General features: G+C 50.6%; 2 protein-coding genes across 3 annotated transcripts in view; one reads left to right on the top strand and one right to left on the bottom strand.

Annotated features, from left to right (window-relative positions):
• Positions 1 to 11,197: 11,197 nt before the first annotated feature.
• Positions 11,198 to 13,456, top strand: MESP2 (mesoderm posterior bHLH transcription factor 2). Its single transcript, XM_043434623.1, has 2 exons — positions 11,198 to 12,028; positions 12,868 to 13,456. Exons 1-2 carry the CDS (start codon positions 11,198 to 11,200, stop codon positions 13,135 to 13,137), a joined length of 1,101 nt encoding a protein of 366 aa, XP_043290558.1. The 3' UTR covers positions 13,138 to 13,456.
• A 4,135-nt stretch (positions 13,457 to 17,591) lies between these two features.
• Positions 17,592 to 24,456, bottom strand: part of LOC122455289 (alanyl aminopeptidase, membrane) — a 29,132-nt gene continuing 22,267 nt past the window's right edge. For both annotated transcript variants that reach the window (XM_043490296.1, XM_043490295.1), the window contains exons 16-21: positions 24,075 to 24,166; positions 23,418 to 23,528; positions 23,121 to 23,288; positions 21,984 to 22,124; positions 21,320 to 21,401; positions 17,592 to 18,198 (exon numbers count right to left, since the gene is read on the bottom strand). In XM_043490296.1, coding sequence (XP_043346231.1) covers positions 18,049 to 18,198; positions 21,320 to 21,401; positions 21,984 to 22,124; positions 23,121 to 23,288; positions 23,418 to 23,528; positions 24,075 to 24,166 — 744 coding nt within the window. In that variant the 3' untranslated portion in view covers positions 17,592 to 18,048. The remainder of the gene's footprint in view (positions 18,199 to 21,319; positions 21,402 to 21,983; positions 22,125 to 23,120; positions 23,289 to 23,417; positions 23,529 to 24,074; positions 24,167 to 24,456) is intronic.

Here is a 24,456-nt window from a genome sequence, read left to right as displayed (position 1 = left end):
AAAATTCCCTTCATTTTGATCATCTATACTTTCTTGTTGTTTAGTCGCTAAGTCATGTCTGACTCTTTGAGGCCCCATGGACTGTAGCCCACCAGGCTCCTCTGTCCATGGGATTTCCCAGGCAAGAATACAGACTGAGTTGCCATTTCCTTCTCCAGGGGATCTTCCGGACCTGGGGATGAACCCTCGTCTCCTGAATTGGCAGGCGGGTTCTTTACCACTGAGCCACCAGGGAAGCCCAAGTCTCGCTTCTCTGTAGTGATTATTATTGCTTTGATAAATTAGAAAAGAAAGAAAAGGAAGGGAGGGAGGGAGGAAAAGACTTCGCAACCCCCTTGCCTCTGTTGTTTGCACTCTGGTAGCAGAGATGGTGGACCCAGGCCCCCTTAAGGCTCTCGGCAATCGGGCTGGGGCCGCTGACTCTCCCCTTGCAGAGCCTGCAGAGTTAGTGCCTCTCCTTCTCCCACTTTGTCCCTCCCAAGAGCTGCAAGACCACAGATGGCCTCTCCTCTCCAGCAGGACAGGCAGGCAATACTCGTGGAGTCCCCCGTGATGAACATATGATGCTACATCTAATCCTCCCAGCAAGGACACCCATTTCATAGATGAGGAGACTGAGGCTAAAAGGTGGGCACTGAGCCCAGGCATGGCTGGCCCTAGGCTTGAGCCATCTCTGCTGAGACTTGTTGCCCCAGGAGCTGGACCAGGCCACCCTGGGGCCTCTGCAGACCCTTCCACACTGCCTCCTTGGCCTAGCCTTCTTGTTGGAGGAAGAACAAGGTGTGCACCTCCCTGCCCCCTGCCTGCTGGACACTCCCTGGATGCCTGTGGCCCTGGCCTCTCCCATGCACCCCCAGCCATCTTTGCCCACATGACCTCCTATGATCCTTGGCCCACCCAGGGCCCCTGCCTGTATCCAATTTAGACAGCCTTCGCCCTGATGTGACCACAGTCTCGTTTCTCTGCCTCCATCTCTTTACCTTCCAACCCCTCCCCCTCCTCAGAATTTCTGTGGGATCTCACTGCCTCCTCAAGAACCCAAACTCCTCACTCAGCAGGACTTTCCAACCCCACCCAGCTCCCACTTTCTTGTCCACACCCCTCCCACCCTCCGCACCTCTGTCCCAGGGCTCCAGACGGCTTGGCATCGCCCCAATTACCCCTGAGCGTCCCTGCTTCCAGACAGGCTCACACCTTTCCCCTCAGCCAGGAAGACCCCACCCCCATTTGGAGAAAATCCACAATTTCAGGGCCCTCCCTTCCTCCCACCCTGATCACCTGGCCAGGTAGCACCTCTCTGTCGCCCATGGTCTCCCAGCACATCAGGCCCCCACAGACTTGGAGCCAACTGTCTTTCTCCTCCTCCAACTCTCAGCTCCCAGAGAGCAGTAGAGACTCGACCACCACCCCCCACCCCCAGCCCCACCACCCCGAGTCTCAGCCCCCTGGTCAGGAACGATGTTTCCTCATGGGGGTGTGCATGGCCTTTGTGGGTTTGAATTCTGGTTCTGGGGGGCCCTAAAGCAAAGAAAGTGACCTCTCTGGGCCCAATTTCCCCACTCAGCAAGACAGGGAATAGCAGGCTGTCAGGCCTGGGGTTTGAGCACTGAACAGACTTCCGTGGGCAACGCTGGGCACCATGGGGGGCGGACGTGCTCACAGCCAGGCCCGTGTGGGGCCCGGTCAGGGTGAGGACAGTGCCCGGGGCTGCTCTGTGCCCTTCCCGGGTAGCTGTCAGCCTCTGGGCACCCCCGGGTGAGGCTGATGGTGCTCTGCCTGGCAGGGCCTGGTCATTGGGCTTCCCTGGCTATGCCCAGAGTCACACGCCCGTCCCGGGAGCCACGGGAGGAGAGTGTCAAGGGTTCTGGGCTGGATACTCAGAGCTCCCAGAGCAAGCAAGGGGCACACGCAGGCCCCTGAGTATCACCCCCCTCACCAACCCAGGGACACAGGCTCTGCCTTTACCCTCAGCCTCCCACGAGGAGGGCCTGCAGCCCCCCGCCCCAACCCCGAAGTGCTTTCTGGGGTTCCTGAGGGGACCTGCTGCCAGGCTGTTTTGGAGGCCCCTGCACACCCTGGTTCCCAAGTCGACACCTTCTGCCCCGGAGGAGGCGGCCTTGTGTCAACAGGCAACAGGAGGTGTGAAGGCAGCCACCGTGGCCAACGGGGCGGCCGGGCCGGCCCGCGTGGTGGCTGGTAATGAGAATACCACACGGTGGCCCCTGCAGCCTGCTGCCCACCCCCACGTTCCCACCGCCGGACCACCCCAGGGCCGGGAAGGGACGCAGGAGGGAAGAAGACTTGCGGGGCAGAGGCCAGCCCTGCAACCAGCTCCAGGGCCCGGGCCTGTTCCCCAGGGCCCCGCAGGCCTGCCCAGGGGGAAGCAGCAGGCGGAGAACTTCTGGGAGCAGGGCTGGGGGTAAACAAACGCTGAGGCCTGTGCTGAGCCGCGAGCAAATGCAGGCTGACCAGAGGCATGGCCTGCCCCAGCCTCTCGCAGGGCCGGAGCTAAAACACACTGACTCCAACCTGGGCCTCTCTGCGCTTCTCCTCCGACCGGGGTCTGGGGCGTCAATCAGGGGGTGATGGACAGGGGCCTCAGGTGGCGCAGATGGTAAAGAACCCACATACCAGTGCAGGAGACCTAAGAGACTCAGGTTCGATCCCTGGGTCAGGAAGATCCCCTGGAGGAGGGCATGGCAACCCACTCCAGTATTCTTGCCTGGAGAATCACATGCACAGAGGAGCCTGGCAGGCTGTAGTCGGTGGTGTCACAAAGAGTCAGACACGACTGAACGACTAACACTTATAATCGGAGTATTGACAGGGACGCTGCCTGCCCCTCTGCGCCCAGCTGACTGGTGCTACACGAGTGAGCGAAGCTGAAGGTCTCGTGGCCTTGTGATTCTGGACCTGAGAGCAGGCCCAGCTGAGCGCAAGCCGCAGACACAAGGAAGAGCTGGGGTAGGAGTGTCACGAGCGCTGAAACACTTTCTGCCCTCCCCCGGCCAAAGATGTCCTGAAGCCAGGTCTCCCGTGGCTCCCTGGCCCTGAGACTGCCCAGGGCCCTGAGGGGACAGCTGCTGATTCTTGGCCTCAGCTCTCAAAGTTCCTCAGGGATCATCAGGTCCAAGCACCTCGTTTTATGGTACTTTTGGTCAGTGTTGGCAGAAGCAGTAGCAGCCATCCACTCCAGCTCCTATGTGTACTCATCCAGCCTCTTTAAAACCACACACACACACACACACACACACACATACATATATAATTTACTTATTTGGCTGCACCAGGTCTTAACTGCAGCACACAGGGTCTTCAGTTGTAGTATGTGAACTCTTAGTTGCATGATATGGGATCTATCTAGTTCCCTGACCAGGGATCAAATCTGCACCCCCTGCTTTGGGAGCAGAGAGTTTTAGCCACTGGACCACCAGGGAAGTCCCTCCATCTGGCCTCTTCTTGATTGCCTCCAGGAACAGTCCACTCACTACCCCCCCCCGCCCAAGACAGCCCCTGGGATCTTAGAAAGTCCTTCAGACTCTCCCTGGAGTATTTCTCCAGCACCTAGAGATGATGCTCACATTTCCTGTGTAATTTCCTTTTTGCATGAAACATTCCTGAGTCCTTCGTCTATTTCTCTGGTGACCCAGCTTCATGCCCCCTCACTAACCTCCCTCCCCTAAGCTAGGTTTGTTCCTGCCATCGTAAACTATGGCCCCCAGGTTTGACCACTTACCCCACATAGGCAATAAGAGACCATTGCCTCCTTGATTTGTTGTTGTTGTTCAGTCACTAAGTCATGTCTGACTCTTTGTGACCCTATGGACTGCTGCACGCCTGGCTTCCCTGTCCTTCACCATCTCCCAGAGTTTGCTCAGATTCATGGCCATTGAATTGGTGATGCTATCTAACCATCTCAGTCTCCTTGATTAAAGATCCCCTTTTTCTTGAAAATGGGAATGGGATCACATTTTTCATGCCCTTGGTGCCTGGAAGGCAACGACCACCATGCCTGTTCCACAGTTGCTGCCAGTTACACGATGCCTCCTGACCCTGAACTTAGAAGGAGGGTACATAGGGCTCTGTTGATTCTATCTTATTAGTAATCAGATCTCATGAGTCATTCCAGCCTACCAGAATCTCTTTCAGTTCAGTTCAGTTTAGTTGTTCAGTCGTGTCCGACTCTTTGCGACTCCATGGATCGTAGCACGCCAGGCTTCTGTGTCTGTCACCAACTCTCAGAGCTTACTCAAATTTACATCCATTGAGTCAGTGATGCCATCTAACCATGTCATCCTCTGTCATCCCCTTCACCTCCCGCCTTCAATCTTTCCCAGCATCAGGCTCTTTTCAAATGACTCCGTTATTTGCATCAGGTGGCCAAAGTATCGGAGTTTCAGTTTCAGCTTCAGCATCAGTCCTCCCAATGAATATTCAGGACTGATTTCCTTTAGGATTGACTGGCAGGATCTCCTTGCAGTCCAAGGGACCCTCAAGAGTCTTCTCCAACACCACAGTTCAAAAGCATAAATTCTTTGGTGCTTTGCTTTCTTTATAGTCCAACACTCACATCCATACATGACTACTGGAAAAACCATAGCTTTGACTAGGCGGACCTTTGTTGGCAAAGCAATGTCTCTGCTTTTTAATATGCTGTCTAGGTTGATCATAGCTTTCCTTCCAACGAGCAAGCGTCTTTTAATTTCATGGCTGCAGTCACCATCTGCAGTGATTTTGGAGCCCAAGAAAATGAAGTCTCTCACTGTTTCCACTGTTTCCCCATCTATTTGCCATCAGGTGATGGGACCAGATGCCATGATCTTAGTTTTCTGAATGTTGAGCTTTAAGCCAACTTTTTCACTCTTCTCTTTTACTTTCATCAAGAGGCTCTTTAGCTATTCTTCGCTTTCTGCCATAAGGGTAGTGTCATCTGCATATCTGAGGCTATTGATATTTCTCTTAGCTATCTTGATTCCAGCTTGTGCTTAATCCAGCCCGGCATTTTGCATGATGCACTCTGCATATAATAAGCAGGGTGACAATATGCAACCTTGACATACTCCTTTCCGGATTTGGAACCAGTCTGTTGTTCCATGTCCAGTTCTGACTGTTGCTTATTGACTTGTATACAGATTTCTCAGGAGACAGGTCAGGTGGTCTGGTATTCCCATTTCTTGAAGAATTTTCCACAGTTTATTGTGATCCACACAGTCAAAGGATTTGGCATAGTCAAAAAAGCAGAAGTAGATGTTTTTCTGGAACTCTCTTGCTTTTTTGATGATCCAATGGATGTTGGCAATTTGATCTCTGGTTCCTCTGCCTTTTCTAAATACAGCTTGAACATCTGGATGTTCATGGTTCATGTACTATTGAAGCCTGGCTTGGAGAATTTTGAGCATTACTCTACTAGTGTGTGAGATGAGTGAGTGCAATTGTGCAGTAGTTTGAACATTCTTTGGCATTGCCTTACTTAGGGATTGGAATGAAAACTGACCTTTTCCAGTCCTGTGGCCAATGCTGAGTTTTCCAAATTTGCTGGCATATTGGGCACAGCGCTTTCACAGCATCATCTTTTAGGATTTGAAATAGCTCAGCTGGAATTCCATCACCTCCACTAGCTTTGTTCGTAGTGATGTTTGCTAAGGCTCACTTGACTTGACATTCCAGGATGTCTGGCTCTAGGTGAGTGATCATCATGTTTATCTGGATTGTGAAGATCTTTTTTGTACAGTTCTTCTGTGTATTCTTGCCACCTCTTCTTAATATCTTCTGCTTCTGTTAGGTCCATACCATGTCCTTTATTGAGCCCATCTTTGCATGAAATGTTCCCTTGGTATCTCTAATTTTCTTGACGAGATCACTACTTTTCCCCATTCTATTGTTTTCCTCTATTTCTTTGCACTGATCACTGAGGAAGGCTTTCCTTAGATGTGACTTTTGTCCTTGAGAATGCTTGAGGGTCACAAAAAAGCTGCTGAAGCTCCAGACATCACAGCCGTTTTCCAGGATGACAGAAGAGAGTAAGAGTCAGAGGAGTGTACCTCTCTGCTTTAAAAAGTTTTCCTAGAAACCCCATACAATATTTCTACTAACATCTTATTGTTGATTCAATCTGCGAGAGAGGCTGGGAAATATAGTTTTCAGTTGGGCACATCACCCTCCATAATACAGAGCCGTTATTAAAGAAGAAAGAAGAATAGAGGCAATAACAGACACTGTGTGGACAACCAGAAGAGTCTGCCACACTAATCAACATTCTACTGACCATGGTTCCCTGATCCATCTACCACCTCCTTCTATCATAGGAAGGAAGGGGGTGAAACTGGTGTCACTATCATGCTGAGGCTCAAAAATTAACCACCTTATCTAACAGCACACAGCCATAGATATCCTTCCTTTCACCAGGCGAGTCAAATGAAAGAGAAATGGAGACTGCCCAGCTGGAAGCCCTGGGGCCCAGACCTCGCTTGTTCATGCAGCACCCAGGGCTGCTTCAGGCACACAAGGAAGAAGGCTTGAGGGTCTCAGGACCAGAGAGCAAATGGGCAGAGTACCTGGGCCAGGACCCAGTCCACCAGGAGAAGCTGATTCAGATTCTCTGCTTTCTGGCCTTGGTTGGGCCAGTTGGCTCTGGTTTCGGCTCCAACACCTAGAACTCTTCCATTGCCGCTGCCCTGCAGCACTGGTGAGCCCTGCCACAGGCCGGGAGCTGGAGTGCCCTGCTGAGGACAAACCCCATGCTGGGTCCACGGAGAAGACAGGCTGAAGTTGGAGGAGGGGGATAGGGCAGGATGCCCGAGGCCTGGTGCAAGAGTGAGGGAGGAAGGAACCATCTTCTGGGGCCACAGATGAAGCTGTCAGCCATCTTACCACAATGCAATCTCGTCCTTAACCCTCTTCATTCTGCTGCCCCGAACTTGCTATAAGAAAGACTTATAAACAAAGGCTCTATAACATGGTGGTGATGACATACATTACCTTTTCCTTTTAAGGAGTCCCATCACTTCATGGCAAATAGATGGGGATAAAATGGAAACAGTGAGAGACTTTATTTTCTTGGGCTCCAAAATCACTGCAGACGATGACTGAAGCCATAGAATTAAAAGATGGTGATTTCTTGGGAGAAAATCAATGACAAACCTAGACAGCATATTAAAAAGCAGAGGCATCACTTTGCCCACAAAGGTCCATATAACCAAAGCTATGGTTTTTCCAGTAGTCATTTACGGATGTGAGTTGGACCATAAAGAAGGCTGAGTGTCGAAGAATTGATGCTTTTGAAGTGTGGTGTTGGAGAAGACTCTTGAGAGTCTCTTGGACTGCAAGGAGATCAAACCAGTCAATCCTAAAGGAAAACAGTCCTGAATATTCATTGGAAGGACTGATGCTTAAGCTGAAGCTTCAATACTTTGGCCACCCAATGCGAAGAGCTGACTCATTGGAAAAGACCCTGATGCTGGGAAAGATTGAGAGCAAGATGGCTGAACAGCATTGCTGACTCAAAGGATATGAGTTTGAGCAAACTCTGGGAGATGGTGAAGGACAGGGAAGCTTGGTGTGCTGCAGTCCATGGGGTCACAAAGAGTCAGACACAACTGAGTGACTGAATAACAGATTAATTTTTTTAACAAGTTTATTATTTTTTAATTATTTTTTGGCCACACCGTACGGCATGCTGGATCCTAGTTCCCCGACCAGGAACTGAACCCATGCCTGTGATGTTGGAAGCACAGTGTCCTAACCACTGGATAGCTAGGAAAGTTCCCAGACATGCGTTATCTTGCTTTTGCACCAATAATTGCCCTGGAAATGAGAATCCCCACTTAACAGACGAGAAAACTGAGGTTAAGTTGCTCAAGCTCTGACAGCTGGGAAAGGATGAAGCCTGGACTTTAAACCCAGGTCTAACTGATTCTACAGTCCAGGCTCCTAATCATTAAACCACACTGCCTCCCAATGCTGAGTGGGGCCAGCAGTGTGCCCCTGTGCTCCCGGAGCCTGGCTGAGGGGCCCAGCAAAGAGCCAGGGGCCACAGCAGACCAGCTCCAGGGCCTCACCTCCCAGAACTTATGCTTTGCCATCCCACAGTCAGACTGAGGCCTGGGCTGTAGGACTAAGTCAAACTAAGACAGAAGGAAGCCAGGCTATCCTGAAGAGGAAAGGACAGTATGCAGGGCTCTGCCAATGGTGAATTCCCCTAACTCACCAAGTGCTTTCACAGGAGATCCCTCCAGGCTTGTTCCTTCCTGGGAATCACAAGGCCACTCTACCACTCCATACCTAGTTGCCTGTGCACAAAGCAGCACTCTTTGGCAAAAACTAAAAACACGCCAAAGGTGCATTAAAAAGGGACTGACTGTGGTGTGAGCATGCTACGAATACTATATTGCAGTGAAAAGAGGTGAGCTGGAGCACTCAAGATCAATAGCACCTCAATTTGACACTCCAGAATCCAGATCAAGAAATATACATGAAACCTGATGAATCCTGTTTATAACAGTCAATTACATCTACATAAATTTCCTGATAGTATATGTCAATATCTTTAAAGTATTGTGCAGCCTTGGATAAATAATGATTTGCCATTATTTTAATCCTTAAAAGTGTAGGACTGACTATTTTCTAAGTCTCTCTCCCTTTAGGAAAAAAGGATTATTATTTTTTAAATTATTATTATTTGGCTGCTCCATGCAGCACGTAAGATCTTAGCTCCTCAACCAGGGATTGAACTCATGCACCCTGCCTTGGAAGCAAGGAGTCATAACCATTGGACCACCAGGGAAGTACCCAGGATTATTTTTTTAACCTTGGTTTAAACCCTTTTAAATCATGAAATATTGCATAACTAATTGCTTCTCTCCTGTTTGAAATCAAGGCCATTGTTGATTGATTCCACCTTATTTTTGTGTGATGAACAAATTAAATATGTCCCCTCATTATTATAGTAGTTAAACTAAAAACAGGTGCCCTGACCAATCTTATTCAATGTCAATTATTATTTCATCATAGAGTAGTTAACTTGGGCATATTTTCTCCAATATTTAAAGAATTAAGTTCTGAGGAGAAAGTGGTATAATTTCATCATTGAACGATATCTGCACCTCCTACCATTATTTTTTTTTCCAGTTAGAATTACACAGTAAGATTTAAACAGATGAACACTTAAATCAACTAAGACCAACTGTGAGTCAGCTAAACACGTCCTGACATGGAAGGCTCTAAGGACACTGTTGAATGAGAAAAAGCAAATCACAGACAACTTGCCATAATGTTATCTCATTTATACCATGTGTTTTCTAAGGATACAAATGTTTCTGGGAGTGCACAGGGACCAAGTCTGGAAGGACACATGACCCTTGGGGAGCGGTTACAGGGACTCCAGCTTTATGTTTCCATTTCTCATAAAGAGAATGTATTGTTATATAATAGGTGTAAGTAACAGTTAATTTTTAAACAGTCACAAAAATACCACAAGGCCATTTATTACTTTAGGCTGGTGCGGGTTAACCTACTCTTGAAACATCATCACATTAACTTTTAGTTACTGAATGCTGAGTTTTTTTTTTTTTGGTCACACTTCTGCTCAAAAGTCACTTGGCTCCCCCTTGCCTCAGGAGTAAGATCCACCTTCTTAGCCTGGCCCCAGCCAAGGTGAGCTTGTGCTGTTCACATCACCCTGGCACACCGGAGCACGCTGGGAAGGCCCCTGCCAGGCCTCTGCTTATGGAGTTCCCATATTCAGAATGCTCTCCACCTGCCTGCCTCTCTCCCTACCCAAGTCCTAATCACGGTTCAAGGCCCAGCTGTGACCTCTCTGCCTTCGTGGCCAGACCTCAACCATTCCTGGTCCCCACTTGGCCTTTAGCCTTGGATTTCAGCCTTTTCTCTGAAGATATGAAGAACACTGACACCTCCTTTAAAGTGCAATTATTGCTGAGGAGTGGGCACTTTTAAACTTTACTGTGTCAAAGGTTATAGTATAAGACTGTAAAACAGTCCTGTGAGCAGATACTATAATTATTACTCCCTTTTTAAGAGCTCAGGCTCAGAGCTGCCCAAGGGCACACAGCGAGCTAACGGTGGAGCTACTAATTACATGTTGACATAGCTCCCAGTAAGACTGAAATCCCAGGAGAGCGGAGACCACAACTATCTTGTTCACTCTGGCATGCCTGACATTCACCAGTTGCTAAACAAATATGAATTAAATGATTAATGCCCACAAGCATCTTGAGACATAAATATTGATACTTTCTTTAGAAAATGATAGTAGCAAACATTTAGCCCACTTGCCAGGCTCCCACTATGTGATCCCATGGATGGTTCCATTTAGCAGCAGCAATCATCCTAGGTGGCAGGTATTTTGTTATTACTGTCATGAGGATGAGCCTCAGAGGAGTTAAATGAACTCCCCAAGGTCACACAGCAAATAAGGAGGATCTGATTCAGGCCTGCGTGGGGGCCCAACCTCCCTCATTTTCATCACCCATTACACTCCATGTCTCCTCCGGGCTGCTGCCTCTGTCCTATTTTTCAGGGAAAAAAACTGTGGACAGTGAGATGACCCTCTTGGTATCACTCAGCGAAGCAGCAAGTGCGGGTTCTGGGAACCCAGGAAGGGTCCACCTGTACCTCCTCCCCTCCTTTCCCCAACCCCCTCTCCCGCCATCACCGTGAGCAAGTCCCGCGGCGTTTGTCTTGACGCTTACCCCGCACACTTGTAGGCACTACGTGGGAGTTACTGGGCACAGCCTCCCGGAGGGTCGTGATGAGGGAGGCGGCCACTCTTTGCAGGGGTCCATGAGTCTTTGAGGGACTGCCTGGCCGCCCCCAGACGGTGGCACTGCCCACCACTGTCAGGGTCCCGTGCACACACCGGAGTAGTGGATGAGGCGGGGTGGGTGGGAACATGGTGAGAAGCTTCGCGGCTCCATCCAGATGCGAAGTGTCCCTCCCACACTTCCCCCGGCAGCAGGGACCTCCATTAGAGCCCCCCAGAGGAGTCAGAATCCACACCTCCGCAAATGGGCCCGCTTTCCCAGGGCCCCCCTGCCCAGACCTTCTCTGGGCTCTGTGGGTTTTGACACCTCTCCGCAACCTGGCGGGGGTCCACCTCGCACCTTTGGTCCGAATAAAAGCTCAGTCCTGGAGGTGGCCGGCCCGGCCTGCCTCGAGGAGCCCGCAGCCAGCCCCGGCCATGGCCCAGTCCCCTCCTCTGCAGAGCCTCCTCGGCAACGACCACTGGATCTTCCCTCAGGGCTGGGGCTGGGTCGGCCACTCGGATTCCACGTCCCCAGCCTCCTCCTCCTCGGACTCGTCCGGCTCGTGCCCCTGCGACCGCGCCCGCGGGCCCTCGCAGCCCGCGGCCGCAGCCCGCAGCGCCGCAGAGGCCGCCTCGACGGCACCCAACCGGGCGCGCACCCGGCCGGCAGGCGGGCAGAGGCAGAGCGCCAGCGAGCGCGAGAAGCTGCGCATGCGCACGCTCGCCCGCGCCCTCCACGAGCTGCGCCGCTTTCTGCCTCCGTCCGTGGCGCCCGCTGGCCAGAGCCTGACCAAGATCGAGACGCTGCGCCTGGCCATCCGCTACATCGGACACCTGTCGGCCGTGCTGGGCCTCAGCGAGGAGAGCCTGCAGCGCCGGAGCCGTCGGCGCAGTGACGCGGCGGCCTCTCGGGGCTGCGCGCTGTGCCTCGACGGCGGCCCCGCGGAGGCGCAGAGGCAAGGCTGCTGCTCCGGCTCGGCCGCCGGTGCCGCTGTGTCCTGGGGGTCCCCGCCCGTCTGCCCCGAGGCCCTAGCGGCGCCCGAGCGCCTGGGGAGCAGGGTCCCCGACATGGGACCCTGGCTGACACCCCCTTACTGCCCCGGGATGCAGTCGCCCCCGCAGCTCTCTCAAGGAAGAGCCCCTGATGCGGCCCTTTGGACGCCGCCTCAAGCCTGTTGTGGAACGCAGACACCCCCAGAGCCCCGGAACCAGCCCACGCCCTGGACATCGCCCCCCGCTTCTCTGGAGCTGGCTACAGTGTACCAGGTGCGCGCCCAGGCTCTCGCCACTTCCCTCGGAGTGGTCCCCAGGCTTCGATTGGAAACGGAGGGGGTGAGTAAGCTCTGGTCTCCCGAGAATCTCATGCCTTTTAGATCCCGGGCTACCAAATCCTGATTAGGGATGGAGAGGAGCTGAAGCGGAGGGATGAAGAGGACCGTAACCTCCTTGGGGAGAGGGGTGGGGCCCTGGGAAGTTAAGTCCACCCCCACCTCTACCTAAACGCCTTCACAGCCATGGGGTGGAGGGGGGAATCTTAAGACTTGCTTTCAGAGTACAGGGTGGAAGGTAGCGGGGGCCTTCAGGAAATTCCCTTCTGGTGCTCCGTATTGCCGGGAGGTGGGGGACAGTGAGAATAGAGGGGAGGCATGGCTACCCCGGGGGGGGGGCTCCCTAAGTAGATGGGCTTGGAACTGGTGACCTTCATGTTTTCCTCAAGCTGCCGTAAAAAAGCATATTAATAAACGAGATTTACTGAATGCTTACTGCGTGCCCAACCCCATTCTTGGTACTTTATATGTATTAACTCATCAGCCCTGCGGCAACCCTGTGAAGTGGGCTTTGTTGTCATCATCACCGTTTTATAGAGGAAAAAACTGAGACTAAAAGAGGTTATTCACGAGTTCTCACAGCTAGTGAGTAGCTGAGCTGGGATTTGAACCTGGCAGTGTATCTCCAGAGCCTGTACCCTTAACCATTGTGCTTCAGTGCATCTATGGCCTCAGGGCCCTTCAGCAGCTGCCAGCCACACTATGGGCAACCTTCAGGTTCGGGATTTCAGGGCCTGAGGCAATGGCCCACTAACCTGCTGCTCTTCTCTCCCTCAGGGTATCTCTGTGTCTCCCGAGTCCTGTCTGTTGCCAGAAACCCCTCCTCTCTTGCCCCGCCCTGCCTGCCAGCGACTGCAGCCTCAGACCCAGTGGGGATGCTGGAGCCACGCTGCAGAGGTGCTGCCCAACTCGGAGGACCAGGGACCAGGCCCTGCCCTCCAGCTCAGTGATGAAAGCCCTCCCCAGAACTCAGGCCTTCCGCTCAGCGGCTGCCCTGAATTTTGGCAAGAAGATTTGGAGGGGACTCACCTGGGCATGTTCTACTAATGGCCTTGCCTGCCAATAGTAAAGGCCACCCCCTTTTTCAGCCAGGAATCAGGCCTGTAGTGTAGGCTGCCCGCCTCATCGGCTACTTCAGTAGTATTCAGGCTTTCTTTTATCAAGGACCCCTTTTCCAAGTAATGTCTTTCATAGAAGCAGTGTTTAAAGCAGATAGGGGGTCACCTCCCTGGCTGAAGTCGAGGCTGGGGCAGTCCCTCCACCCCCTGACATCCCCCAGAATGTCCAGTGCTCTGCAGGGCACAGCCTAAGTGGCAGTAAGATGGTGGTTACTTGACCACAGTGGTTGGCCAGGCTGGGACTGGTCGGGGAGTGGACTGGGGGGCGGGTGGGGAGTGGGAAGAAATCTATATGCTTAGATTTTGTACTTCTTAAAAAAACACACACACAAAAAAAATTTGGTTTGTCTGTTTTTCTTCTGTCCACCTGGGTTTTTATTGCTTCTGGAAAAAGAAAAATGTTCCCATAGGGCAAGGAACAAGTCATGCTGCTTTTCCCCTCCGGAAATCCAGGCCTACTGAGGTTGATGTAGGCCCTCACTTGCCAATTTGACAGTAATTATCGTGCAGGGGCTCCACCTGGCCTGCTGGGCAAGGTGGGTTAACGCTTGGGCCTGTCCCCTTGCCTCAACCCCACTACCATGGCCCTTTCCCATTCTCCTGGCTGCATTCCTGCTGACCCACAGGGCTCTTTCACAGTTAGGTGAAATTGTTTCCCAAAAGGTGTTTGTGCGTGGCTCCCACGTGCTGTTGTTCAGTCACTCAGTTGTGTCCAGCTCTTTGCAACTCCGTGGACTATAGCATGCCAGGTTCCCGGTCCTTCACTGTCTGCCGGAATTTGCTCAGATTCATGTCCATTGAGTCAGTGATGCCATCCAACTATCTCATCCTCTGCCACCCCCTTCTCCTTTTGCTTTAAGTCTCAGTATCAGAGTCTTTTCCTATGGGTTAGGTCCAGTGGATTATTTTACTGGGGCTGCCATGAGACAGCCTAGTCAGAGCCTCCCTTGGTCTTTATGGCAGCCTCATAGAAATGGAGCCAGGCTGGGGACCGTTCTAATGGTGCAGTGTGAGAGAAGGGGCAGGAGGAAGACCAGAGCGTGAGTTCCCACACGCAGGGCCTCCCATCTGACCCGCTGTCTGCTGATATGCCCTTTGACCACAGGCAAGTCACTTCTCTGTGCCTCAGTTTCCCCATCTCTTAAAAGAGGAACTGGTTTAGGTGACCAGTCCCCCAACCTTTCAGAAGTGGGTTCTGTTTCCTACCCCAGGGCCCTCTGTAGGAGCTGCCAGCCCCCTCAGAGGAGGAGGAAACCTCACCCGAGGTTGCATACAGCAAGGAGATGGACACAGGGTGCCACCGCCCTGGGTGTACATTCATTCAGCTCTTAACTCTGTGTAACCGTGGGCAAGCTTCAAAACCTCCCTGAGCCTCTGTCTCCGCAGCTGTGAAGTGAAGACAATTATAAACCCTACCTCTCGGTTCTTAGGCTTGGCACACAGTAATTACTCAATGCTTCCCAGGTAGCTCAGTGGGAAAGAATCTGCTTATCAATGCAGGAGACGTGGGTTTGATCCCTGGTTCAGGAATATCCCTTAGAAAAGTAAATGGCAACCCACTCTAGTATTCTTACCTAGAGAATCCCATGGACAGAGGAGCCTGGCGAGCTACAGTCCATGGGGTCGCGAAGAGTTGGACACATCTTAGCAACTAAACAAGAATAACAAAAGCTCAATACAGAATACCTGAAGAGTCACCTGACCCCAGAGATGCTCCAGTCCAATGGTCCCTTCACCTGATTACAGGTTGAGTCATCTGGTTCCAGGGTCCTACCCTGAGAGTGCATCGAGCCAGGACCTGGGAACCTGGGGCTGAGGCCCAACCAGGTCCAGGAGCAATGGATATTTTTTGCTCTTTTCATTTTTATGAAAACAGGTCCGGAGAGAGGAGAACTCTATCTGGCCCTTCAGCTGGGTTGGAACTTCAAGACCCTGACTCCCTGTCCAGTGCTCTTTCCTTCTTAAGAAGACCCAAGGTCTTGGCTCCATAGTCACACAACACCTGCACAGACGGCGGAGCTGAATAACCGCCCGTCTCCTTCCTTTGGCTCCCACCTATCTGGGCATAGTCTTTATAGGGACAGAGAGAAGTACTTCCTGGTCCAGTCACTGATGACATCGGCAGGGGCTGGAGTGGAGCTCCCACCAGCAACAGCCAGAGCTGAGCGTCTTCTAGAAGTTGGCAACCCTGTTCTCCCAACTCCCCTCAAGAGATGTTCCTTTGGGAGATACAAAGGCAGAGGCAAAAGGCTGATGTCACCCCAGCTGGAGTTGCCTGGGACACTTCCTAGTTGCTGCTGAAGTGGGGGAAGCAGGGCCCAGGGGGGTTAGGTCAACCCCCCCACCCCTGTCCTTACCCTTTGGGAGCGCAGGCTCAGCCCTGCCCCTCAGGATCATCAGCCCCTTGCCTCCATTTATGGCTCCGTCCCAGGCAGGCCGCTCTTGGCTGCACCTCCACTAAGGCCTTGCAGGGGAGGCTGGTCCCCTCTCTGGGATGACTGGCCTACCCATACCTTCCTGGGGACCCAGGCACCATCCATGGGAGATTGGACATTTGCTGAGTACCTCTCCCAGGCCTTTCAATTACCCTGCAGTGCAGAGGGCATGCCTCCTGAGGAGTCTCCTGGAGGGGGGGAGGTGAGCGAAGGCACCACCAGCTGCTGCTTCTGGCTCATCTTAAGGACTTGCCATCTCCCGCTGGCTGGGAGAGGTGGATCCACCTGTTGCCAAATCTCTGGACCGAGGCTGAGCGACTGGACTTCTAGTCACTTCCTGTTCTGCCTACCACCTGCAAACAGGTCTCTGGCTCTGCCTGTCCCTTTTGCGTCCTCCAGACAGATTTCCTCCAGCCACACAGGCGTTGTGAATGCCAGTGCTGTGAGCGGTCAGGTGATGAGCAGGTAACTACCACATCCCCAAATGGAGGCTCGCTTCCGCTCCTGCACCGGCATTAGAGCCAGAGTCTTAATATCCCTGCTCCACAGTTTCTTTATCTCAAAACTGAGATAAAGACGGTCCTTATCTCCCTGTTGGGAACCAAATGAGATAATGCGCATAAACGCTTAGCCGAGTGCCAGGCTCGGAGACTAGAGTCCCCGCTGACTCTTCTACCCGGGGGGCCAGCTCTCCCCCAGAGACCCTAGATGGTGGGTCTGGTCCCTTCCCCAGCAGGGACCCCAGAAGGTCAAGTGCCAGCCGAAGCCACTGAGCCCTGGGGACCGGAAGGGCTGGTCCAGAGGGGCTGGGCTGGGCTGGGGGGAGCCTCCTGGTTGGTGGAGGGACCCACAACCAAGGCTGGCCCCGCCCCTTGGCCCCACCCCACCCTTTGACGTGCGGAAGGCAATGGAGCGCAGAGGAGCCTTCCTGGACCCAGGCCCTCTGGTGCGAGCTTCTCACAAGAGGCTAGGAGGGAAAGGGCCAATGGGGCCTTGAGCAGGAGACAGCTCTCCTTGAGTGTCAGACTGTGCGCTAAGTACGTGACTCTCAGATCCACACACCAACCGTATGATATGCATGCATGCAAGCTTAGTCTGTCAGTCATGTCTGACTCTTTGTGACCCCATGGACTGGAGCTCACCAGGATCCTCTGTCCATGGAATTCTCCAGGCAAGAATATTGGAGTGGGTTGCCATTTCCTTCTCCAGGGGAACCTCCCGACCCAGAGATCAAATCCACATCTCCTGCATTGGCAGGCAGATTCTTTACCACTGCACCACCTGGGAAGCCAACCCTATGATATAAAATGTCTTTATACCGCAGATGAGGAAACCAAAGCCTAGAGGGTGGAGAAACACTGCCTGGAGCAGCTCACAGGTGATGTCAACTGAAGGTGACCCCTGAGGTGCCTGGACTGTCTTTTCCCACCCTCTGTCCCGCCCCCCCCCCCAACCCAAGCAGCCTTGGGCACTCAGCTGGGCCTCCTTTGCCAAGAAATTTCCACCAAGGCCAATGTGGGCCGAGGAGCCCTGTGGGTCCCAGACCTTCTCCTCAGAGTTGGCCCTGATCACTGGCTGCCCCAGGTGATGATCTGGAGGGCACCTGTCTTCTTCTGTAGGCTACTCTTGAAAACAACCAGTTTAAAAATGGAGGAATTTCCCTGATAGTCCAGTGGTTAAAAATCCACCTGCCAATGCAGGGAACACAGGTTTGATCTCTGCTTCGGGAACTAAGATCCTACATACCACAGAGCAACTAGAGAGCCTGTGTGCTACCACTAGAGAAAGCCCGTGTGCCACAACAAAGACCCAGCACAGCCAAAATTTTTAAAAAAATTAATTTTTAAAAAACTGATATGTCACCCTGGGATCCTGGCAATGTGGCAGGACATGCCCTTGGCCTATGTGCAGACCCATTCTGCTCAAGTTCAGTAATGAGTCTGGAAGCTCATCTAGAAATCTTTTATTTACATTTTATCTTAGAAAAAAATATACAGATCTGGTGCTCTGTAGACTTATCAGTTCCAGGGTCTTTAGGAGAGGATAGGAGATGGCACAAGGCAGCCCCCAAGGCCATCCATCATCCACTGAGGACTTCTCATCTGACCCTGGAGCTGGACTCCCTGAGATCAGACCCAGAGCCTTGGGCGACAGGAGCCATGCCAAGCCTGGGGTGCCATTGGCGTGAGGGGCAGGAGCTGGGAGGCACTTGGACAGTCTGAGCATCAGAAACTGGAGTGGTCCCCTGGGAGGAGTGGAGTGAACATGGGCCAGAGACTCTGTCCCCAAGGGGAGGACGCTGGTGCCTCAGGCTTCAGAAATAGGGGCCCTGCCGTGGGTCCCTGGGACAGAGGCGTGTGGGCATCTCACATAGGGACCAGGTGAATGTACGGACCAGAGACTGTTTAGCTGTGTGCTATGAACCAGTTTAACACCACCTCCTTGTTCTCCTTCACCCACTTGATATTGGCTTTGGTCTTCTCCAGGGCTTGCTCCAGAGCCCGTGTTCCTGAGCCGAAGCCGACATCCATGTTGTTCTCCTTGAACTCCTCCAGCTGCCAGGAAAAGGATACTTCTGAGCCTCAGGCTGGGTCTCTAACACAGCCCTGAGGAGAGGGCTACCAGGTCCTCTATCCCTCCCGGCCATGTTAGAGCCCCTGTGGATAGGGAATCCTTCCCTCTCTCTGCCAGATGTGAAAAACGACAAGCCCCAAAGGTCAACCAGGCTCCTATGTGTATTTGGACTTCACTGTGAGGTTCTTCATTGAGCTGATGCTCTGTTTTTAATTGAAATACAATCTTAATCCAATCAAGGGAGGAAAGAAGGACAAACTAAACAGGCACCACAAGGGAGCAAGCAGCCAAATTCAAAATGTATAGAAATGGCCACTTCTATAGCACACATGACCTGGCTGCTTGAGCAAATAAGTGGGTTATTTTTTTTTTTTAAGATTAAAATATGTATTAGTACTGGAGGTTGTAGCAATGGCAATTAGGCAAGAAAATGAAATTAAAAGCATCCAGAAAGGAAGAAGTAAACTATTTCTATTTACAGATGACCCAATTTTATACACAGAAAACTCCAAGGAATTGAAATGGAAAAAAAGCACAACTATTAAAACTTGAGTTCAATAAGTTTTCAGGATACAAGATCAATATACAAAAATTAATTGTATTTCTATACACTAGCTATGAAAAATCTGAAAACAAAATTAAGAAAACAGTTCCATTAACAATAGCATCAAAAAGAATAAAATACTTAGGAATAAATTTGACAAAAGAAGTGCAAGACTGGTATGTGGAAAACTAAAAAATATTGTTGAGAAAAATTAAGAAGACCTAAATAAAAGGGGGAAAAAGACTTAAATAAATCTGTGTTAATGAATTGGTAGATTTAATATTACTAACATGGAAATGCTCCCCGAATTGATCCACAGATTCAGTGCAATCCCTATCTAAATTTCAACTGTCCTTTTTTTGCAGAAATTGGCAAGCTGATTCATAAAGAAATTCATAAAGAAATGCAAAGACTCAGAATAGCAAAATGACTTTGGAAAAGAACAAAGTTGGAGGGCTTACAATCCAAATTTAAAACTCACTACAAATCTATGATAAGACAACACTGCTAACCTAAATATAAACAGATAGATTAGTGAAATAGAATTGAGAGTCCAGAAATGGACCCTAACATTTATAGTCAATTGATTTTCAACAAAGGTGTCAAGATCATTCAATAGGTGAAAGAATAGTCATTTTATCAACAGAGGAATGGTTAAAGAAGATGTGGTACATGTATACAATGGAATATTACTCAGCCATTAAAAAGGACAAAATAATGCCATTTGCCACAACATGGATGGACCTAGAGATTGTCATACTAAGTGAAGTAAATCAGACAGAGAAAGACAAATATATGTTATCACTTACATGTGGAATCTAACTTTAAAAATGATATAAATGAACTTATTTATAAAACAGAAAAAGACTTACAGATATGGGAAACAAATTTATGGTTACAAAAGGGGAAACATGGGGGGTGAGGAGGGATAAATCAGGAACTTAGAATTTAGCACTATAAGCTAGATAACCAATATTCTATGATAACCTGTATGAGAAAAGAATCTGAAAAAGAATGAATGTATATGTATATGTATGTATATGTATATGTGTATGTATATGTATATGAATGTATATGTATAACTGATTCACTATGCTGCAACCGGAAACTATCACAACATTGTAAATCAACTATACTCCAATGACTTTTTTTAAAAAAATTAATAATATTACAAAAAAGAATAGTCCTTTAAATAAATGGGACTGGGACAACTGGATAACCACATGCAAAAGAATGAAGTTGGACCTCTGCCTTACACCATACACAGAAATCAAGTCAAACTGATCACTCCTAAATGTAAGAGCTAAGATGATAAGAATCTTAGTAAGAAGCATAGATACTACTTCAGATTGGTAATTGTTTCTTATATATGACACATAAAGCACAAGCAGCAGAAGAAAAATAGTAAGTTAGACTTCATCAAAATAAAAAAACTTCTGTGTATCAAAGACATTGTAAAGAGATTGAAAGGACAATTCACAAAATCAGAGAAAATACTTGCAAATCATGTGTCTAATAAGGGCCTGATATCTAGGATATATAAAGAACTCTTAAAACTCACAATAAAAAGACAAATACACTAATGAAAAACTGAATGAAGGATTTAAATACATTCCTCCAAAGAAGATATATGAATGACCAAAAAGCACGTGAAAAGATGCTCAACATCATGAGTCATCAGAGACATGAAACTCATAACCATGAGATACACTTTAACTTTAAAAAAAAGATGTAATTTGAAAAAAAAAGGAAAATAACAATTTTCCCCTAAACATAAAGAAATTGGAACCTTCATACATTGCTGATGGGAATGTAAATTGATGCAGTTGCTTTAAAAAACATTTTGGTGGTTTCTCAAAAAATATAGTTATCAAATGACCTAGCAGTTCCACTCCTAGGAATACATTCAAAGGAAGTGAAAACAGAGATTCACTTAAAAATGTGTAAAAGGGACTTCCCTGACAGTCCAATGGTTAAGACTCTGCACTCTTAATTAAAGCAGGGGCCTTGGGTTCAATCCCTGGTTGGGGAACTAAGATCTCGCCAGCTGCCGTGGCATGCCAAAAAACAAAAGAGAGAGAGAGCGAATTTGAAAATGTCCTGGATATAGGATGATAGTAAGGAATTGTTCATTTTCTTGGGTTTGCTAATGATACATTATGTTTTAAAATTTTCTTTACTTTAGATATGACCAAAGTGTTTACAAATGAAATTATATAATATCAGAGATTCGCTTGAAGACTATCTGCCCCTAAAAAAAAGTGTCGGCAAATGTTGCTAATTATTCAATCTGAATAATGGGTACATGGACGGTCATTATATTATTCTCTGTACCTTTTGCCAATACAAAAATTCCAAGATGAATAACTGCGATTGAACTGTGACATTTAAGAAGTCTGGATACCCAGCTTCCTCTGCACATGGAGAAAGCCTGACCACATGGAGCCCCACTGCCTTATGAACACCCCCTGCCTTTCGGTGGGAGCTGAGTGGCGGCTGTCCCCCGAGACTGGGGATGGGCCTCCGGGGCATGAGCCCCACGGTCCCAGGCTTCTTACCTGCTGGAGCTCAAAGTCAGTGGAGAATCTTCGGGTCACACCCTGGATGAGGTTGGAGAAGGAGAAGGAACCACCGCCATAACTGCAGGACGGGAGGAGAGAGAGGAGCCATGAGTGGGGTGGGGAAGCAATGTTCAGTGACTGGCGGGCAACACACTGTCCCTATCTCAAAGATGCAAGGCAGTGACACACCCAAGGAGACACCACTAGGGACCTAAAGCCAGGCTTGACCACATGTCCTTGTTCCCATCTCTTCAGCGAACACTCCCACCAGGCAGACTTTCTTCCCCCAAGTGGGAAAGGGAGGGCCAGACCCCACTGCCTTGTCTTTCAATTCCTGCCCCTACAGACCTCAAGCTGGATTCACCTGGTTTTTTGTTTTGTCTGTTTTTTGTGGCATTTTTTTTTTGGCTGCACTGCGAGGCATGTGGAAACTTAGTTCCCTGACCAGGGATTGAACCTGAGCCCCCTTCATTGGAAGCACAGAGTCTGAACCCCTGGACCACCGGGGAAGCCCCTGGATTCTCTTTGGACCACGCCGATGCTGTGTCTGGTCTCTACTCCTGACCTTGTGGGGTCTGGCGCACACAAGGGGACCCACCCCTACCCCCAGGGGACCCAGCCTTGGTGGGAGCTTCCCCTAACAAGCTCTTGGCAGACTCACTCCACAAAGAGTTTCTTCCAGTTGCTCCGGATGAAGTCCCAGGCCAGAGACTGCCCGATGACGTTGCTGGCAATGCTGGTAATGGTGGAGGTGGCGTCCTGCTTCCGGATGAGGTCGGGGTTCAGGGTGTAACTCAGGTACCTGTGAGGTCAGCATGCTGTGCAGTGAGTTAAAGGAGCCTGCTTGCCCCAGCCCCCCACACTCATCCTGCGTCCTTTCCTGCATTCCTCTCCTGCATCTTCTCAACATCCCTTCAGAATGCTGCGGGTTGAAGCCCCCTTGGTCCTACCTCCCTCTCAGATGGGAGCCTAAGCAGTCCCCTAAGCAGGGTCACTGGTTACGCCAGGTGTCATACTTGGCATAGACCAGGTGTCTGATAAATATCTAGTGATGAATGAAGGAAGGAAGGGGTGATTCCTACATCAGGTAGAGTGGCCACTCCTGTCTTTGACATTGAGGGTGGCTCTTCTTTACTGATGTCCAGGAGATGGCAATATGAGGCACACAATGGGAGCCAGGAGCCCTCATCTAAGGGTTAGGGGGTGCCCAGGTGGATGTCCAGAAGGACTCAGGTCCATCTGCAGCAGGACTATCTTGTTGTTGTTGTTTAGTCGCTAAGTCGTGTCCGACTCTTTTGCGACCCCATGGTCTGTAGCCCACCAGGCTCCTCTGTCCATGGGATTTCCCAGGCAAGAATACTGGAGTGGGTTGCCATTTCCTCCTCCAGGGGATCTTCCTGACCCAGGGATCAAACCCAGGTGTCCTGCATCACAGGTGGATTCTTTACCACTGAGCCACCTGGGAAGCCCGTGCCAAGACCCTTGAGAGAGAGGTAAAGGCCAGGAGAAATGCAGCAGTTAGAAGCACAGGATGTGGGCCCAGATCCAGACTCAAATCTTGGTTGTTGTTTTTTTTTTTAACTTAGTAAAGCTTCTGGACTTTGGGAGAGTTGTTTTGCTTCTCTGAGCCTCTGTGTCTTCATCTGTAAAATGGGAAACACACTGCCCCACTGCACGGGCTAGGAAGGATCCCACAAAGGAGAGTGTGGACGCCTGGCTGTTCTTTCTCCACCACATTGGGACCCTGGTCTCCGGTGGGAGGGGAACTCATCCAGTCCTGTCCAGCTCTGGTCCTCACCTGTTCAGGAGCCAGATGTGGTTGGTGCAGGCCAGTGCTGAGCGGAGTTTGTCAGCTTCATTAACCAGCTGTGCCTGTTTTAACTGACTCCAGGCAAAGTCCCACTCTTCCTGGCCGCCCTGGGCAATGGCGTTGCAGTAGATGGTGGACCGCAGGTTGGGGTCGATCCTGGCATGGAGTTGGGGGTGTCAGGGGTGGAGAAGCAGCAAGGGGGCAGGGGATGAGGGTCTGATGAGGACAGGGCTGTGAGCTTGAGGGACAGATAAAGATCAGGGGACAAGCAGGGGACACACTCACGGATTAACTTGAGAGTTGTTCATCCACTGTTTGAAAAGTGTTTTGGCCAGCTCTTCACACTTAGACAACCCATTGGAGCAGGCAGTGCTGACGGCGTTAATCTCGCTGTATCTGCACAGGGGGTGATGACACTGTCAGCGTGCCTGGTCCTGACTCCAGCAAAGACTCCCCTTGTCCTTATGCCCAGTCACTTCAGTTGTGTCTGACCCTTTGCGACCCTGTGGACTGTAGCCCGTCTGCTGGCATATAACTCCAGGCAGGGCAGCAGGCCCGGGGCTCTAAGGCCACAGCCCACTCACCCTTTGGCGGCTTTGCTTCTTGCCTCGTACAGCCCAGGGAGGGCTGGCACAGACCCCAGCCCCACCTTTAACACCTAGAGTCTGCATGACCATGCCAGTGAGGGGACCAGGGAGGTTCAGTTTGGTCCTTCGCACAAAGAGGCCAGACGGGTTCACAGGCCGCACAGAGCTTCGGGGCAGGGCTCCCCACTCCTGGGTGGGGCCGGGGAGTGGGCGGTTTCCTCCCTGACTGGTTGCCCCGGTCTAGCCAGGAATTGTGAAATTTGGAGGAGGATGCTGTGGGAACTTGCTCTGGGCTTCCCAGGTCAGGGTGTCGGGGCCACCTGTGGTCTCCAGGCCCGAGACAGGTCATACTCACTGGTCCATCAGGTTTTCTGGGATCTCAGTCCAGTTATTGGTGAGTTGTTCAAAATATAGGAAGATGGGTTCAATCTGCTTCCTGAGGTATTTCTAGGGAAAAGAAAACATGAATTGCTTCAAAGAGGAGACTCATGCTTGGGGCTTCCCTGGTGATCCAGTGATTAAGAATTTGCCTTGCAATGCAGGGGGCTCGGGTTGGATCCCTGGCCAGGGAATTAAGATCCCACATGCCTTAGGGCAACTAAGCCCACTGCAGCAACTAGAGAGTCTGTGCGCCGCAATGGAAGATCCCCCGTGATGCAGTGAAGACATCCGTGTGCTGCAGCTAAGAGCCGACACAGCCAAATAAGTAAGTAAATATTAAAAACTAAGACCCAACA

Source organism: Cervus canadensis, chromosome 17 (genome assembly GCF_019320065.1).
Source record: "Cervus canadensis isolate Bull #8, Minnesota chromosome 17, ASM1932006v1, whole genome shotgun sequence".
NCBI classification, from domain to species: domain Eukaryota; kingdom Metazoa; phylum Chordata; class Mammalia; order Artiodactyla; family Cervidae; genus Cervus; species Cervus canadensis.
This window is presented reverse-complemented; position numbering and strand designations above follow the sequence as displayed.